General features: G+C 40.4%; 1 protein-coding gene across 5 annotated transcripts in view; it reads right to left on the reverse strand.

Annotated features, from left to right (window-relative positions):
• The window catches only part of CFAP54 (cilia and flagella associated protein 54), a 168,376-nt gene that overhangs the window by 130,402 nt on the left and 18,114 nt on the right, over nucleotides 1-19,860 (reverse strand). For 4 of the 5 annotated variants that reach the window (XM_089523919.1, XM_089523916.1, XM_089523915.1 and 1 more), the window contains exons 6-15: nucleotides 17,737-17,880; nucleotides 15,669-15,782; nucleotides 15,457-15,558; nucleotides 14,735-14,933; nucleotides 12,707-12,796; nucleotides 9,616-9,728; nucleotides 9,366-9,537; nucleotides 8,325-8,410; nucleotides 5,636-5,770; nucleotides 4,261-4,411 (exon numbers count right to left, since the gene is read on the reverse strand). In XM_089523919.1, the coding sequence (XP_089380045.1) occupies nucleotides 4,261-4,411; nucleotides 5,636-5,770; nucleotides 8,325-8,410; nucleotides 9,366-9,537; nucleotides 9,616-9,728; nucleotides 12,707-12,796; nucleotides 14,735-14,933; nucleotides 15,457-15,558; nucleotides 15,669-15,782; nucleotides 17,737-17,880 (1,306 nt within the window). The remainder of the gene's footprint in view (nucleotides 1-4,260; nucleotides 4,412-5,635; nucleotides 5,771-8,324; nucleotides 8,411-9,365; nucleotides 9,538-9,615; nucleotides 9,729-12,706; nucleotides 12,797-14,734; nucleotides 14,934-15,456; nucleotides 15,559-15,668; nucleotides 15,783-17,736; nucleotides 17,881-19,860) is intronic. The other variant, XM_089523917.1, reaches the window with a different exon arrangement.

Consider the following 19,860-nt stretch of genomic DNA (forward strand, 5'->3'; position numbering starts at 1 on the left):
GTTTAAAGCTCTCCTGATCAAGTTCTTGAGACTGTTGGCAAAAACATTTCTTCCAACTGGCGTGAGATGCAACCCGTCTGTTGCAAGAAGTCCCTCCTCATGGAACCGCAGCCCATGATCGAAGAATCCAAATCCTTCTCGGCGGCACCATCTGCGAAGCCAGTTGTTCACATCTGCTATTTTCCTCTCCCTTCCTGGACCATGCCCTTCAACTGGCAGAAGAGACGAGATGACAACCTGTACATCCATTCCTTTCAGCTTCCTACCAAGCGCCTCGTAATCCCTTTTGATGTTCTGAAAGCTGTGTCTTGCAGTATCATTAGTTCCCACGTGGACCAAAAGGAAGGGGTATTTGTCAGTAGGCTTGACCAGTCTTGTCAGCCTCTCTGTCACATCACGGATCTTTGCACCTGGAAGACAACACACCTCTCGAGACATCTTGTCAGGCCTACAAATCACTGCTTCTGTACCCCTCAGCAAGGAGTCCCCCACTACGACCACACGCCTCCTCAGAGGCTTAGCAGCGACTGTTCCCTCGGGTGGGACTCTCGGGCTCCCATGCTCTGTCCCTGAAGTCTGTCCATGCTGCTCTTCTTCATCCTCCTTGATAAGGGAAAGAGCTTTGAATCGATTCTCTAGCTGCAAGCTCCCCGAACAATTCCTTCTTGGCTTACTTCTCTTTGTGACATTCCTCCAGCTGTCTACCTCCTCTGTTTGGCAAGTGACCTCTTCCACCCTAGCATCTTCCTCTGCGTGGTACTCATCCAAGATGGTTAGTTCTATTGTGTCCAGGAAATCCTCTTGTTCCCTAATATGCTGAAGTGTAGCTACTCTGGACTCCAGCTGCTGCACTTTCTCCTCCAAGAGTGCTACCAACTTGCACTTGGTGCATGTGAAGTTCTCCACTTCTGTAGGCAAGAAGAGAAACATCCCACAAGAGTTGCAGGTGACTGCAGCAGATCCCTCGTTGTCCATACTGCAAAGTCTTTAGTAATGAGTATAACAGTCAATCTAGTGGGAATACTTCTTTAAAGGAATGTACTGGCTGCTATCTTACACTTAAAGGGAAGGTTCTGTTTCAATATCTGATTCTAACCTGATGCCACTTGAGCAGAGTTACTGAGTTAAAGAAAACTAAAATTCGCGCGCCATTAGGCGCGCGGCTCTGGAAGTTGGTATATAAAGCTAGTCTGCTAGCTCCGCCCCTTGTGACTCACAGATGTGACTCACAGAAGCTCCTCCCCTTCAGCAACGAGCACACGGTCTCAAGCACACGGTCTCAAAATGGCTGCCAAGCAGCTCCTCTCCTTCTCCTCTCTCTGGCCGGACTGCTCTGGAAGGCTCTGGAAGTTGGTATATAAAGCTAGTCTGCTAGCTCCGCCCCCTTGTGACTCACAGATGTGACTCACAGAAGCTCCTCCCCTTCAGCAACGAGCACACGGTCTCAAGCACACGGTCTCAAAATGGCTGCCAAGCAGCCCCTCTCCTTCTCCTCTCTCTGGCCGGACTGCTCTGGAAGGCTCTGGAAGTTGGTATATAAAGCTAGTCTGCTAGCTCCGCCCCCTTGTGACTCACAGATGTGACTCACAGAAGCTCCTCCCCTTCAGCAACGAGCACACGGTCTCAAGCACACGGTCTCAAAATGGCTGCCAAGCAGCTCCTCTCCTTCTCCTCTCTCTGGCCAGACTGTTCTGGAAGGCTCTGGAAGTTGGTATATAAAGCTAGTCTGCTTGCTCCGCCCCCTTGTGACTCACAGATGTGACTCACAGAAGCTCCTCCCCTTCAGCAACGAGCACACGGTCTCAAGCACACGGTCTCAAAATGGCTGCCAAGCAGCTCCTCTCCTTCTCCTCTCTCTGGCCAGACTGTTCTGGAAGGCTCTGGAAGTTGGTATATAAAGCTAGTCTGCTAGCTCCGCCCCCTTGTGACTCACAGATGTGACTCACAGAAGCTCCTCCCCTTCAGCAACGAGCACACGGTCTCAAGCACACGGTCTCAAAATGGCTGCCAAGCAGCTCCTCTCCTTCTCCTCTCTCTGGCCGGACTGTTCTGGAAGGCTCTGGAAGTTGGTATATAAAGCTAGTCTGCTAGCTCCGCCCCCTTGTGCCTCACAGATGTGACTCACAGAAGCTCCTCCCCTTCAGCAACGAGCACACGGTCTCAAGCACACGGTCTCAAAATGGCTGCCAAGCAGCTCCTCTCCCTCTCCTCTCTCTGGCCGGACTGTTCTGGAAGGCTCTGGAAGTTGGTATATAAAGCTAGTCTGCTAGCTCCGCCCCCTTGTGACTGACAGATGTGACTCACAGAAGCTCCTCCCCTTCAGCAACGAGCACACAGTCTCAAGCACACGGTCTCAAAATGGCTGCCAAGCAGCTCCTCTCCTTCTCCTCTCTCTGGCCGGACTGTTCACAAACTACAGATCTCAATTTTTATGAGGACTGTGTGTATGCGACGCCTACCTAGGTAGCTTATTATCCTGAAACTCTGAATAACCCTGTATACATAGGCTACTCTTTCAGTTAAGATCATTCTCCAGTTAAGCCTTCCTCAAGTAACAAGGTCTTCCTGAGTCTGGTGTATTCCAGTATTAATTAAATATCCTCTACTAGTAACTTCTGGCTTATTTATCCATCTAGCCATCTTTGATCATTTGTTCTTCAGTCCTAACTTCTGGCTCACACTTCTTCCTATTGATTTATCCTTTGGTCCTGGCATCTTGTTTATTTTTCAGTACTGTCTACTAGTTTAACCTTTAATCCTAATCTAATTTTTGCTATTGGCTTCATCCCACAACTCCTAGTTTCTGGGTACTGCCACACTTCAAGCTGCTAGTCTCAGTTTGACAATGTATGGACAGGTTACATACTGTAACTATAGTTCTTTGATTGTTCAGCTGTGAACTTACACAACTGGGGCTATCAGCACCTATGCAGTGCATCATTCAGAACGTTCTAGAATAGTTATATATGCTTTTTGGTGGTAGCTCCGCTCACCCTCAGCTCTATCCCTCACTGTTCCCATTCATTTTCCTCAGATGATTTCTGCAGTATGTTTTGGACCTAAGCAAATTAATGTAATTGAAATTTTGAAGTCTCCTGTCTTGATCACTAGGCACATTTGTGTGGAACGCTCCTTCAGCAAGCCTAAGAAGTATGCATAATGCCTAAAATCCTATAGCCAATCAGTGATGGTGAATCTTTTCAGGGTTGTGTGCCTAAACTAAAAAAAATTCTGGCACCGGCTAGCAGCCAGTGCCAGGGGCAGGAGTTCTGCCCTCCGGGGGCGGGACATCCAGTGTATGACTTGTCCCCCTGACCTTTTCCCAGCCTCCAGCTGTCTCTGAGAGACAGCTAGAAGTCAGAGAAGGTCCGGGAGGAGGGGGCAACAGCGCTCCTCTTCCTCCTGTCCTTCTCCCAGCCTCTAGCTGTCTCTGAGATACAGCTAGAAGCTGGAAAAGGTCCCTGGGGAGGAGGAGGAATAGGCATGATGCATGCTCCCAAACATTTCTTGACCCCCAGCTGTACCTCCAGAGGCACCTGGGGGCCGGGAAAGGACCCTGCAGAGGAACAATGTGTGCGCACCGGTCACTCCTCCTCCCCCTGCCTTTTTCCCAGCCCCCTGCTCTCTCTGTGCTGAAGGCCAGGAAATGTCCAGGAACAGGAGGAACGAGCTCGCTCCTATGGCTCCTTCTCCCCAGCACTCAGAGAGACAGCTAGAAGCTGAGAGAAGGCAGGGAGGAGGAGCCAGAGGCACATACCTGTGGCTCCTTCTCCTTAGTGCCATTTTCTGGCTTCCAGCTATCTCCTAGAGACAGCTGAAGGCCAAGAAATGGCAGGGACGAGGAGCAATGGGCAAGTACACGCCTGTTCCTCCTCCTCCCTGACCTGTGCCAGGCAACGTGGCATCGTGTGCCACCTGTGGCACGTGTGCCATAGGTTTGCCATCACAGCAATGTATCTTTGGGTTATGTTTACACTGTAAAATGGCTAGGCTTTGCAGTCATTTTCCTCTCAATTTTATTACTGGAAAAGGCCCTGAGTATGTGTCAGCAATTCAATAGCAAAACAGCACCATACCACAGGTCAGACTAAAGCAGATGTAATCAAGAAAATAAATTTCTGTAAGAGTTTACAATTTACTTTATTCATTCTCTTTACATTTCATATTCAATAGAGTTTTTAAAACATATTCTTCTAGATTATTTTATAAGAAATGTATACACAATACACATTATCAAACATAACCAACTTAACGAGATACCTGTTGTGCTTCCAGATTTGACTGCATAGTCTGCAATACTTTCCATCACTGAAGTTAGTCGTAGTGAGACTTCAGCCATTGTCACAGCATTGACATCTCCAAGATTAATGCTATGAATTACTTCATTAATTATATTAAGGATATGAATCCACTAAAGAAGAAAAAATCAGAGTAAGATTCTTCACTAGAGAGGCAATGCTTTCAAATCATCAGTGGTCCAAAACATACTGCAGAAATAACACAGTATACCACCTTTAGCTCATATTTATATATAGCCAGGCAGAAATTCCAAAATAAATACAGTGGGACCTTCACATTCACTGGGCTTAGGGGCATAAGATCCTTGTGAAAGTGGAAAAACCACAAATAAAAAAACACTAAAAAACTAAGTCCTCTAGTTCACTCTCTGTGTCATCCATTGCAACTCTATGGTCAATCTCCAGTAGAGTCATGATGGAGAACCTAGAAATTCCTAGAGAGAACACATTATAGTGGTCCCTTCTCTTATGAGGGGGATCCGTTCCGGACCCACCCACCCCCTGGGTAACGGAAATTTCGCATATGCTTGAGCCCCATTAAGGATAATGGGCTTGTGCCTTCAAGGGCACGCACACCATTGCTTTTTCCGGCATGTGGTGCCACTTCTTCCAGCATGGCTTCCAGCATACGCTGGAAGCCACGTAAGACACGGGTACACTGTATTAAAATCCATGAATAATCAAATCAGCAAAAAGCTGTGAATGTGGAGGGCTGACTGTATAACTACCAGACTGTTCAACTAAAAATCAACATCAACAAATTTGGTTACATACATACATGCATACACTATCATGAGAGGTCCAAAAGCCTTGCTACTTCTATTATATCTTCCAATACTCTTCCACTGTCACAAATATTCTCCTTAGATGCCATCTTCTTGATCCACTCACTATTAGTTGATTTCAACTACAGTGCCTCTGAGCCTCTATCATTGGCCTCTCTGCCTCTAGATCTCTACTAACTGCACACAGTCCCCAACATCCTTAGTCTCTATATCCTCTATCTATCAAGTCCCTGCTTCTCAAGTCACTAGTTAGCTTCTGCCTCTTATCTGAAGATCCTTGAATTGGAGTCCTATGCAATCTTACCTCTCAGATTTCAGCATTCCTGTCTGGTCACAGAGTACATGTGTCAGCTTTTGTGACTTTTGTCACAGCCAAACTGATTTTTTCATTTCCCATATAGAAGCTGGCCTATTTGACAACATTGTAATTATTTATACTGAAGAGATAGACCACTAACAAGCTCATATTATCAACAACACAGTCAGGATCACCTATAAATGGACAAGCACATCCTAACAGTTGTACTCTACTCAGTATAAGTGAAGGATTACCTTGGGTGTTTGATATTTTTGAGGACATTTTAAAAAGTTGCTTCCACTTATTTGTATCTTCTGAATTCCCAGTTTACACTTCTGCCACAGAAACATTGTGGCATCTATTATCATTTCTTTATCTGGCAGGTGAACCTGAGTAAAGGTATAGTTCAACCATGTAATGAACAGGTACTATTTAAGTAGCCTTTTAAACTAATCAAAATCAATGTGCATTTTAACATACAAATCCTCTTTAAAAGCCTGATCTTTGCATTACTTTAATAGTATTGCATATGCATAATGAGATATCTTGGAGATGGGACCCAAATCTAAATACAAAGTTCATTTATTTTTCCTATACACTGTATACACATAGCCTGAAAATTAATTTTATACACAATTTTAAAATAATTTAATGCATGAAACAAAGCTTATGTGAGTCATTTGAACCATCAGAAAGCAAAACTTCACTATCTCTGCCACCCATGCAGACAATTTTGGATTTTGGAGTAAGTCAGATTTTGGAATTCCAGATAAGAGATACTTAACCTGTAATACTATCTCTCCTCCAAACTTATCTTCCCTTTTGTTTTACAATAAAAAGGGGCTGAGAAACTTGGGTACAAATCTCTCTCTCAACCTTCGTTTTATTTTCCACTCTTTTCTTACTAACCTTCATTTTACAACCTTCATTTTATTTTTCCACTCTTTTCTAGCCACTCCTTTGTGCTCTTGAGATTATTAATTTACATGGTGCCCGCTCCATATGCTCCATACACGGGCGTCCCATACACAGCTTCCGCTTTATGCAGAAGCTACGCTGCAATACATGGAATGGTGTGTGTGCCTATGGTGCACGCACGCCCCAAGCACGAGCCCCATGTAATGAATGGGACTTGAGTTTACACAGTATTTGCCTTAGGCGGGGGGGGGGGGGGGTCCGAAATGGATCCCCACATAAGGCAAGGCTGCACTGTACTTTAACGGCATCATTTTATATTATATTATATTATATTTACTATATATTTATATTATATTTTGTCCTATGCTTTTATCATGAAATTAATTACTTGAGATATGTTCTTAAGAGAACCTTTTTTAAATTTAAATTTTATTTTAAACTCAAAACCATATTCCAGTTTGGTTTGAATCCAGACTATCTAAAAGACAATGGCCCGAAACAGATGGGCAGATGATAGCGGCTTCCAGCTGCTCAAGGGGCATGGCATTTACGCAACACATGTGCCAGAGAGCTCTGAAGCCAGCCTGGGGCCATGCCAAGGCCTCCTAAGACCGCCCAAAAACAGCCCCAGAAGGAACGGATCTTTTCTGCTCCTATATGGAGCCATAGGAGGAGGTGCCCTCAAGGCCACAGCATGTGTTCACCATGGCCCTAGGAAAATCGGGCTTGAAGCGGCTTCTAGCCACTTCTTCCTGCCCATCTGCTTTGCCCCTGTATCTTCCTATATAAGCCAGCCCAAGTTTTGATAACCTCAAGGGAGAGCTTTCTCCCATTCCCACTACCATCAGAGGCAAACTTGGTGAGGATATGGGAGTGAGCATTTTTAGTAGCTCCTTCCAGGCTGTAGAACTCCCTATCACAAGAGATGACCACTGCCTGCTCTTTTTCAGCTAGCAGTCAAATGCCTTTTTGTTTACGCTGGCCTTTGGGTCTTGAATAATGTGGCAGAAAGGTGTCTGAAGGTGGTAAGGCACACTTTTATTTTTTCTATTATGTTCTGAAGGTGTTTTAAACTGTTTTTAACCATGCACTTTTAAACAGATTTGGTGAGGGTTTTTTCACTTTTGTTAAACAAAGTTTTATCTGAATTTTTGCTTTAAGCTATTGTAACCTTCAGTGAGTCCCACATCAGGAGGGAGATAGGATATTAATTAAACATACAAATATTTTTTTCATCATTGTGCTAACATCTAAATATCAGCTATGGTTCATTCTATACCCAAAGTAATGTAAAAGCAGCCCACATTTTTTTGTCTTTATACCCACTTTATTTTATGTTTATATTATAGCTTACTTCAGAAGCATGACTTGTACTATGCAGCTAGCATAGGCTTGTAGGTCTACATTAACAAAATACTGAGAAAGCCCAAGTGCATTAAAAAAATCAAGCAACTGTATATCATCTTGTTCTTCCCACTGGCTCACCAGTCCAGTCACTGTTGCCTCTTTAATGTCTTACTGGTAAATAAAATGCCCTCCAGCCAGCTTCTTGAAATGAGAAGAAATGAAGCACTTCCTTTCTGCATCCACTTGTCTGGCTCCCTTTCCCCTTCTGTTGCTGTACCCCCACTACCTTGTGCTCTTAGGAAAGAAAAAAAGAGACATTCTTTATGTCAGGCAATCAGCTATAGGATAGTTCCCCAACAGATGGGTTCTAGGTCCCAGCAACTGGGCAGCTAGCCAGTGGGAAAGAGTAAACTGATATATCAACATGCAATCTATTAGTAGGCTACAATTTTGCTGTTTATATATTTTACATACAGAAGTGCACACAACACACATTCATTGTGAGCCACCTTTGAGCTCTCTTTATCTCTCTTTTTAATTTTATAATTTTTAACTTTCTAAACCTGATATTTCTTACATACTAATTTTTCCAATGAGTAATTTCCTTTATTTTCATTTGCACTTATTTAATACACCAACTACATGGACTTCATAAACTTGACAATAATTTTCTCATACCTTCTCAGACATGCAGACACAAGAATAAAGAGTTTTTGCCAACAAAAAAACTTCATCAGTAGTTTTTCCTGTCTGTGTTGTTTTTTCTACAGTGGTTTATTTTTTTTAAAAAAAAGAAAGAAAGACAGTCAATTCCATTAAATTATCATTTAAATCCAAATTATTTGTTGAGGTAATTTATTACTTGTTAATTCATTCATATTTATTTGATAAATTAAATGCATGTACTAACAAACCACCAATGCGCTCTTTCTCTGGGCTCTTTATTCCTTCATTCTTTCACTTTATTTATATTGACTTTTCCCCAGAACTGGTCCTCAATGCTTGTAGTCTTAAAATTGGTCATGACAGTTGGTAGATTTGGAGAACTAGAGTCTGGAAAAGTAACTTTTCCAAGCTCTAGTTTTAGTGAAACAACGCCTTGTACTAAGTGAAGTTTCTGGCTCACCCTCAAGGGCAGCCTCATTGCAATAATCCATATGTGAATTTACCAGTAAATTGATCATTGCAGCCAAGCTATTTTCTTCCAGATACAAATGCAACTTGTATTTCAACTGAAGCTGATAGAAAGCATCCCATGGCAGTGAGGTCGCTAGATTCTCAAATGATAGGTGGCTGCATCAGTACTCCCAGAATATGAAAGTAGCAATAAAGTTATGAAAATAAGGTATAGTGCGATGTTATAAATAATTACTAATAATTTGCTAAGTGAAGCACAGAAAAATGTGAATCAACTTACAGTTTTCAAGCTACATGACAACTACATGTATAGCAAAATGTCTATTTAAATATGAATTTTGTTTTTGTTAGAAACCAACACAAAATTGTTCTTGTCTACATATAATGGTCTTATAAGGAAAGCCCATTAATATTTAATGGTTAGTCACAATTTGTACAATCCCAAACAGTAGATTAATGCAGTTTTACATTACCCAGAAAAAAAACTATACTTTTAAACATTCTTATTCTCTGTAACTCTGCAAGGAACTGTTAATTAAAGTAAATTACTGCAACTCATAACTGTAGTTAATTGAGGCACACCTTGAAATGAAATGGATTTTCTTCTTGGACTACGTAAAACAACTGCTTCTCGGATATTACCTCCCTGAATACACAAACCATGTCTTGGTTTCCGTGTAGAGAGTAGAGGCTGCATTATTATAAGTAGTTTCAGTTCTGATTCTGCTTTCTTCCATTCTGTGTTGTTTTGATTCTAATAAAAACATAGAAAAATAAAGTTTTGCATGGAGTTTGATTTATTTTTTAAAAAAACTGTCAATACTGAAATTACCTGAAGAAAAGGAAAAAACAGCATCATTGTATGATCAAATGAATCCCATTCCTCATAGCTGAAGGCCATCTTAAGAAACCTCAAAACAGCAGTTGCAGAAACACTATTCTTCCCTGGAATACAAAAGAAAAAGATGCAAGAAGTCTTCATAAACACCCAGGAAACTTTCAGATTGTTTTTTAACTGCTAGAAACTATAAGCATATATGAAACCAGTATTAATCTGGATCTATTTGCAATGATACAACCCCAGCTGTTTTCAGTTAAGATTTTATGATATCATATATTATTGAAACCAAGATACATGTGCCATCTCTTCTCAGATCTCTTTGGCAAGGAATAGGTGGTTTATGGGCCAAGTTAGCTATTACATGGGATAACAGTTTTTATGTTTTAAAAGACAGATGCCTAAACCCATTTGTTAATCCCCACTAGAGTTCCACTGAATCAAAAGAATTTATTCAGCTGTTGGCTCTATACAGCAACTGATTCAACGAGTCTTCCTTAGCTAGGATTAGCAATTTATTTATTTTTTACTTTATTTATATCCCATTTTTTTCCTGACAGAGGTAGCTTTGAAATGGATACAGATCGATGTATATGTGTGCATAATGCATATGCATGCCAAGATTCACAAATACACACTTCCTTTATTTTGGTCAAAGACCATAAATAAATTACAATTACAGTTACAATCACACTTAAAACTGTTTTGGAATTCTCATGACCAACATTTTATTCCCATTTATACCATCTACCAAAAGATCACAGCTTGATCAATGCCAAAGTATTGTTCACTGTAATAAGGCATGATTCATGCTACAACTTCAGAGAGCTGTAAATGACTCTTCTAGTAATTAAGTACACTAAGGGGCTGTGTATAGATTACCCCTAATGGGCGGCGAGTGGCTGCCTCTTTCCTGGCCAGATCGGGGGCACGGCAACTACATGCCGCGGCCCAATCCAGCCTTTGGAGGGCGCAAAAAGGAGCCACAAAAAGTGGCTACTTTTTGCACCCTCCAAGGGGCGCCATAGGCACGGTGGCATGGCTCTATGGTGCCCCTTCGGCGCTGAGTCATTTGGACGCAGCACTGGAGGTGAATCACGATGGTGACATGGGGGTGGAGTTAGGGCAAGTGTCATCAAGATGCTGAGCTCTGACTCTGCCCACAGGCTGGCACAATGTGCAGGCCCTACATTTCCAGTTTCTTCAACACTGTATTAAATGTTTGCACCCCATGATTCAATAAAGTCCTAATCTCTTTGCACATATCTGTCTATAGGCTTGTCTACACCAATGAAAAACCCTGTACTCATCCTGAAGCCAGTGCTGGCTGTCCAAATGACATATTGGCTACTTCTGGGAAGGATCCAATTTTTTTTAAAAGCTTAACCTGATTTTGTTCTGAACTAAGCAAAGTCACTGAAAATCTTGGTGTTTCTCAGAAACCCTGGGCCAACGTCAGGCTCTTTTAGTGTATGGGCAGCTTGACTGGGTGCAATTCAACCCAATCCACTTGTCCACATGCCACAAGCTGCACCATCCCCCTTCCTCATGCTGAGCAACACAAAAAAAGAGGATAGCCTATTTTCGGAGCTGCCACTACCACCTTCTCATGGGCAGGAGCTCTATGTAAATTCTTCCCATATGCCACTGCTTTGGCTGAGGACAAAAATGGGTGCTGGGCCCCTTGTCTATGACATGTTTGGGTGACTGTTTCTGACCTTAGCAGAAGTAACAGCTAGCAGTCTTTAAAAGGAGCTCCTGCCTGTGAGAATGTGATGGTGGTAGCTCTGAAAACAGGAGACAGGACAGGCCACTGGGGCCAATGTGATGTCAGTCCAGCTGGTCTATGTGCACAACGATGCAGTCTTACACTGGATTTAGCCTAATGCATCTGGTTGCCATTGTGGTCAGTCTGGTGCCAGACCAAGGCATAATGCTCCAGACTGGCTCTGGATTAAGTAGCTGATGTAGATGTGCCCTATGTCTGTTGGCAACAGATTCACAAAGTTTCTCATCTTGCCAGCAGAGGCTGTCTTAATACAACAGCTTTTGTACATTAATTTATCTTTTTTTTTCATTAAGGGACTTTTCTGCAAAAAAAATCATATAAATAAGAATTGCATAGTGATCAAGATACAAAGTTCTTGTGCAAAATATGTTATATTTGAACTTTTTAAACAAAATAATATCTGTTTAAAGCAAAATGCAATATGTTTGCACAAATGATTTTTCCCCCCAAGGAGGTCCCAAAATGTGAAAAACAACTGAAAAATGCACAAAACCTCTTATAATCTTCTTAACAGGGTAAAAACCTTTCCAATTTTGGGTGCAAGAGATTTCTCTTTCAGAGTGATCTGATACCACAACAAACTACAATTCCCAGGATCCCATAACATTGCCATGGCAGTTGAAGTGCTGTCAAACGGCATTAATTCTGAAGGATGCAGCCCCAGAGTTAGCAATATGTCACTCTCCAGACAAGATGGAGTCCACAGTGTGAGGAGCGATATAGAGGCGTAGAGCCATATTGGAATGTCTGTACTTCTTTCTGGTATTCCCCACACATATCCATGGGCTTAGCAGGAAAACTGGCCAATCAGAATTAGTGGGGATTCCAGCGGACAAGCCTTCAGCTCAGAAGGCTGAAGTTTTCACTTAGGTCAGCTGAAGGCACATGTACGTAATCACTCCATTGGCAGAGCCTCAATACAAGGTTGAATGTTATACCATCCTCCTTCCATCTTTCACACATCTGTCATACTTTCTGTGGCCGGTTGGGCTACCTCCACACACACACCCACACACACACCTTGTTTAGGCCCCCAGTAACACTTCTGAAAAACTAGAAGAGACATTCCAGTGAGTCCATTCCACTGCTGACAAAAGGAGTAAGTGCAACCCATAGAAACACAGAGTAATAAAAAATCATGCATGGGTAGTAAAATAGTCTTTATCAAATCTGCTCTGTGCAACATTGTGTACTACACAAATAAATGATATTTTAGAAAACCCTATTCAGGTAACTGTACCATTTAATGTATAATATTTCACAGCTAGATGTTATTTAAAAAATATATAAATTTACCTGCAAGTATCTGTTGCATAAGTGTGGATGATGCATTTATTACACCAGAAACATCAATGGGTGTGTTACTCATTGTATTTATGCCACCACCTTTAACACAAGTAAATTGTCAGATGTTGAACAGTATATGAATGGAGTTTTAAATGTTGCATGATCTTATGATGTATTTTCTTCACATGTGACAAGCATTTTCCCATCATGTCGCAATACATTCTGACATCAATAGAGCTCCAGTTGTTTATCTGCCTGACCATGGACTAGCAATTAAGAGTTCCCTCTACTGAAACTAACCATTTTTCTTTCATTTAATATTACTACTGTTTATTCCCAACTGATCCAGCTATAGTTCCTGAGTTGCCTATAGAACAAGAGGAAGGAATTCAACTAGCAGTAAAATGAAGACCCTCCTGGGTGAGGTCCTGTGCCTCTACCTATGTTTAAGTACAAATATGCCTGTGAAGTTGAACCGATGTTTTATGGATGTTTTTAACATCTAAACAGAGAACATTGTAACTCCAATTCTGAAATCTTTACACTGGCTGCCAATCAGTTTCTGGGCACAGTACAAGGTGTTGGTAATTACGTTTAAAGCCCTACATGGCTTATGGGAACGTCTCTTTCCATATAATATCCCCCTCCACACACACACACACACTCAGGTCCTCTGGGACTAATTTACTACAGCAAAAGAAGACCAGGCTTGCTGTGGTTACCCAGAGAACCTTTTCATCATCCGCTCCTAAACTTTGGAATGACCTACCGGAGGAGATCCATCATATAACATCTCTTGAGGCCTTTAAAAAAGCCATTAAGATGGATCTCTTCCAGTGGGCATTCCCGGACTGACAAACAGACCCTCTCCTCTCCATTGTCCCACAACTGTGTCTCTGACTCTCCCTTACATCGCCTCATTTTAATGGGGGCTAATTTTATTGTGATTTTAATAATTGATTCTATTTTTATGATGCCATTTTTAAACTGTGGGGTAGGGATTTGTGTCAATAAATGTATTTGTTTTATTTATATTTTTACCCACCTCGATCCTCCGGGGAGAGGTGGGCTATAAATAAATCATATTATTTTATTATTTTATTATTATTATTATTATTATATTATTATTATTATTATTATTATTATTATTATTTATAGATAGTGAGACACTATTTGTATACAACTTTAGAACATTCTAGATTCAGGGAGAATTTCATAAAATAGATGAAAATTTTTCTATCACTCCTAATAAGGGTAAAACTAAATGGGTCCATCAGTTTCCACAATAACTTGGTCCTTGGTCCTTAAAGGGATGATAAACAGGGGTGTTCTCATTCACACTTACTATCTCCTTAGACAAAGAAGTTATCTTAGAAACCCCTGTTCAGTAAATACACTATTTTAATGTATTATATTTCATAATCAGCTAAAAGTCATAAAAAATAAAAGCATAGCTATCAGTTTAGCTGTAAATCCTATAACTATCACTGTTGGGCTATAAGGCATAGAAACTGTAACAGGAATTTAATATTGCTCTCTCAATAAATGATATGGCATTAATTCATTGCATTCAATCTGACAGAAAATTATTGAAACTATTGCACAGATACTTTACATATTTTAAGTAATAGGATTTTGTATGTTTCCACATGTACTTGAGCTTTATTCCTAAACATGTTGATCAAAAGCAACATGATTTGATTTGCTTACACTGGATCAATATACTTTTTCTTGGAACTAAAATAAGATTTATTTATTTCTCATGTACATCCTTTGGATCCCAGACAACGACTGATAAAAGGGCTACAAGCTTCAGATTCAATTTTAAAAACTAAGCAAATATTGTTACTATCAGTTACATTTTAGTAAATCTCCCACATTAATGATAATATTCAAATATATTGAGAAATTTAAATTCACTACATCAATAGAATGAAAGGCTTAAATCTGATTATCCTCATACAACTGTTATTACGGTCAATGTATTCCAGTAAGGTAATTATCCTTTCCGTCACAATGTCCTTTTCATCCAATTACCTTCAAGAATATCCACGCCTGCAAAACAGAGCTCGGAAATGACATCATGAACTTCAATTTCGTCAGGAACAGGAGGCCCAGGGATCAGTGTCCGTCTATTTTTATCAAATAGAGCTTCCAGGATGGCCAAAAAATAAGATGAGTTACAATCAAACATCTCCATTAGCAATCGTTCTGTAATTGTACGAGGCCAAGGCAGCTGAATAAAAAGGAAAACAGTAAGAAAAATAATTACAATTTAGATTGTTACAAAGTAAATAATTTATTATCAAATAATAGCATGTTAGAGTTCACAATTATTTAAAGTTATTTTCTGCAAAAGCCTTTACTGAGTAACCCATCTTCTTACATCAGAGATGTAATGTTTCCCAGTGCTTGCTTGTCGATGCAGGGAGCACAGAGGTGATGGAACAGCTGAAAGGGATTCCCTTTTTAGCATCTCCACTGTTCAGGAAGGAGGTGAAGTGAGTATGCAATCTAGCCTAGCACCTCAGTTCTGTTCCAGATTTTGTCAGAGCAAGGTAGCCTACTTGGAACAATCAAGGTCTTGCACTTTCAGTCTAATATCCTATCCTGATATCCTAAATCCGTTTATTTGGGAGTAAGGCACACTGAATTCCCTGGGAATTTAATTCTAAGTAGACATCTATAGGAATCATCTGGAAACCACCTTTATGGTCTTCAGATTGTGCTCAGGACAGTCCAAAATGACTAAAACTTACATGCTGTAACTCTCTTAGATTAACTCTCACTCTTGGTCGAAAAAAACTCTTTGGCCGTCTTCTGGGTTCAAATGCTGATCTTTTGAAAATCAATGCTGCCATCTGATCCAAACAGACGAAAGACATAGTTATTACAAAAGGCACAATATACAGTAATGTATGATATATGATATGCATGTTTCAGTACTATAACCTTTATTAAATATGTATACCTTCACAGTTGCTTCTTTGAATTTTTTCTTTGTTTCCACACTCAGTGGTGATGAACTCATATTTTCCATTTGCTTTAGTTCATCAATTTTCATCAAGCCACGCCGTGCAAATAACTACAGCATAAATATATATATATATGTAAGAAGTTAGTAGATATTTGTGATATTTGTCTTCTTAATAGGGGTAGGCATTAAAAGAAGGGGAGAAATGTCTACTTAGCATGAGCTTGAAGTCCAAGCCCCTGTGCAGGCTGGCCATTAAGGCTGGCCTGGGGGCAGAGTTGGAGCATGGAGTCCATATGATGCATGCCCTGACTCCGCCCCCAGGGCGCCATGATGTTGTGTGCCACTCCACACAACGTGTGGCGTCATGGTGCTGCTGTGGCGCTGCGTCCACACGATGCAGCACCAAAGGAGCACCTTAAAGCTGTGGTGCCATGGCTATCATGCCCTTTCCAGAGTGCAAAAAGGAAATGCAAAAAGCAGCTCTTTTTTGTGCCCTGGAAAGGGCAGATCAGGGCCGCGGTGTGCAGTTGCCGCAGCCCTGATCCAGGGCAGCTGAAGGCAGCTGCAGGCCGTTCCTTAGGGACAGTCTGCACAGCCCCCAAGTGACACAAGCATTCAGAATTCCCAAAATAATCTTTGAGCCAAATTGCAAGAAAGAAAGGTAATACAACTGAGAAAGTTCTTATGAATCAGCTACAGTCAACAGTGGCACTATGTGAGTCTCGCTGATGCTTTTATGATTAACCAACAAAAATTCAGACTACTAAAAATATAAGCAGAGAAGCAGATAGTGTATAATTGTAAACACATTAAAAAGGAAGTTGAAGGTAAAAACAAGCAGGACATTTTAACAGGAAGCCAGAGCAAAACCAGTGAGAAATAACTAGCAGAAGTTTGTAGGCAGACATCACTAGTTAAAGCATCTGACAAAAAAAAATCTTATTTTTACAAAGTCTTTTTATGCCCTCTCAACCCTCCTCCTTACTTCCTTATTCTTCACATAGCTAGGTTTTTTAACAGCATCAGCAATGAATAGATTATACAAGAGAACTGAAGAAAGACAGGGTGGTAGTGCTGGGTTGCACCAGTGTATCTGCAACCAACAATGCAATAAAGCTTGACCTGAGAAAAATTGAATTCTTCTCTAGCCAGTCATAAGGTAGCTGTGTGCGCCTGCAACAGGCAATGTACACAGTAGCCATCTCCAGAATCCCTTATTGAACATGTGTGAACAGCAAAACAGGCAAAAAAGGGTAGAGCAGATAAGCCTACACACCAGCTACCTCCAGTATGTTAAAAAACATAGTTAATAAGTTTGTACACCACAATTAAAATAATAAGAAAAATGGAGGCTGGTGAAAGAGACTGCACGTATCTCTAGAAGGCTCAAAATGCTTTTGTTTACTTCTGCAAGACTTACTTGACCAGGTCATTTTATTTCACATTTGCATATTGTTAGCTTTGAATAAAACATTCAGTGGAACATGTTGAACTGCTCTTCTTTTTTGTGGCACAGAAACCTATCTCTATTCTTTCATGTTATTTATGCCTCTGGAACCAAATTTTCTGTTATAAAAGTAATGTCCAGGAATTTTTGTTTATTTGTTAATGGTGATACACCTGTACTTAGATTGCTACACTGAATACCAGCAGGTTAGGAGGATGAACAGGTAATAGCATACGTACAGCACTCCTAATTATGTGGATAGGAACTGCTGGTCAGTCATTTATTGCAAGCAAATCTAGGAGTATTTTAAGTTCAAAATGCTGCAGGGGGAAATCAAAAGTATCACATGCAACAAGTACATTTTGTCTGAAAAAAGTTTATCAGGAAAATTCCTAGATTGAGTTCCATAAAGGCCAGTTTTAGGTTCAGTCTCCAAATCTGAAATACAATTATAGTTCTAAGCAAAACTCTCTCTGTGTTTTGAACAATAAAGCAAATAAAGCTTCCCTACATTTTTACTAGGAACTGCTAAACAGAGTTTACTTTCTCTTATATATCCAGTCATGTAAATATTTTTTAATAAAAATTCAAATGTGAGTAATTATAAATTATTACCTCTCCATATAAACCACAATGGCAGTCATAATAACACTGGCAAACAGCAGCATACAGAGTCGCTCTCCATGTCAAATAATGTACGGCTAGAAGTGGAACTGATGATTCCATACATACACAAGCCCACAATAAATACTCAAGTACCTATTAAAAGAAAATCAGATTATAAGGCATGCCATACATGTTTCATAATCAACTGTTTGTCTATTACCACTATCAGTTTATATTACATGGATCAACAAATTTTATCTGACCTTTATTGTCCTTATGCCTCTGACACAATGTCAGTTACAACGAAACATAGAATCACAAAATCTTAGATGCCTTTGTTCCCTTTCTTGAACTAGAACAGTGATTCTCAATCTGTGGGTCGCAACCGCTTTGGGGGCCGAACAACCCTTTCACCTAAGACCCAGAGTTGGCGCCATAATCTATAATACTCTATTGCAGCAGTTCTCAACCTGTGGGTTGCAGCATAAGGAAGGTTGAGAACTACTGAACTAAAGAAAGAGGGGATTCCATGTAATTCAAAAACAAATTGTCAGCTCATATACAAACCTCAGTTTGGAGCTGGAAAGGTTTTTTTAAAGTTATCCTATTAGTCACAACTAGAGAAGACTCCAGTAAATCAAATGCTGAATGGTGATATAATACGTAGATAAATTCCAAAGAATCAATAGGTCTACTTCAGTCGGGACTGACAATAGGATTCAGGCCAAAGCTCGCTCTGGTTGCTCCGCTCTGGTGGCAAAGAGACAAGCCACACATATCTGATTTCTACCTCAAGCTCAGGGATGGTGATAGGCAAAGGGTATGAGCCTATATTTGTCTCAACCAATTGTTTTAAACTTAGATTATCTCGTAAGTACAGAAACAAATCCATGTGCCTCTATCCTTCCCTGCCAGCTCATAGCATGTAAAGGGAAACAGACACATTTCTACTTATCTTTGCATTTGCTGGCTATTCAGTGTCACCTCTTTGCAAACAGTGAGTGCAATATCTTTTTGGTGATTTCAAGCCAGGAAAGGAAGGCAGAGGTGGGTGTTGTGTTTCGTTTTGGCACTTATACTCGGCAAGAATGGAGCAAAACAAAACAAACTGGGACTGCTAGAGAAAGAGTAGTCTATACTTCTTCCCCTCAACAGTGCCAGAGTTGCAAAGTTTTGGGTCATCATACCTGATAATTCAGGCCTAAGCAGTAACACGTGCTCCACTGAAATTAAGTGTGACAAACCCAGGTAGCAATAGCAAGTACATTTCTATACTACTTATGAATGCACTTAAGCATTCCCTAAGCAGTTTATAGAGTGTAAGCTAATTGCCCCCAGCAATTTGGGTACTCATGTTAGTGACCTCAGAAGGATGCAAGCATGAATCAAGCTTGAGCCCCCTGGCTGGGATTGAACCCGCAATCTTATGAGTGGCTGAACTACAGCCATTTAACCACTGCGCCACCAGGGCTCCTGGTAAGTAATTAAAATATATTCATCAAAATTAATTAATCAGAAAAGTATTGGTTTAGTTAGATTTGTTCAAAATCATAAGACATAAATGAGACTGAATAAAATATTTTAATCTATCAGGCTTGAAAAAGAATCAGGCTTGGATATAGCAAATTACCTAGTCCCCTATGGAAAGTAAAAATTTATAAACTGGAAGGGTTTTATTTGTGTGCTTGTTTGTTTTGCTTTTAGTTTAGGCCTTCAATATGCCATAAAAGATTAACTTGTATTGGCAGGTGAGCTAGTACATTTGAGGGAGGAATGGACTAGGTTGGGGGAGGCAGATATTTTTAAAATTAGATTTTTATTTTCCACTCTAGCTTCCATAGTGACTTTTTGTATAATTCAGCTAACAATGCTTGACGGTGATTTCAAAGAACAGCCATATGATGGCACTACAGTTCAACTTTACTACGGTAGAAGTATCATCTTATCACCAAGCAACACATTGTTTCCATATTACAAAGAAATATTAAGCAGATATTACACTGCAGACAGGGAAAATCAATTATTTAGAAATTAAACAAACAAATAAAATAAATCTTCTAGGGTATATAAAGTAGATTCTATCAGTTCTCATCCAAAATACTCTCAAGGTGTCAGATCCCATTTGATCTTGAA

This window comes from Sceloporus occidentalis, unplaced genomic scaffold (genome assembly GCF_023333645.1).
Source record: "Sceloporus occidentalis isolate IW3139 unplaced genomic scaffold, rSceOcc1.0.p SCAF_5, whole genome shotgun sequence".
Classification (NCBI taxonomy): domain Eukaryota; kingdom Metazoa; phylum Chordata; class Lepidosauria; order Squamata; family Phrynosomatidae; genus Sceloporus; species Sceloporus occidentalis.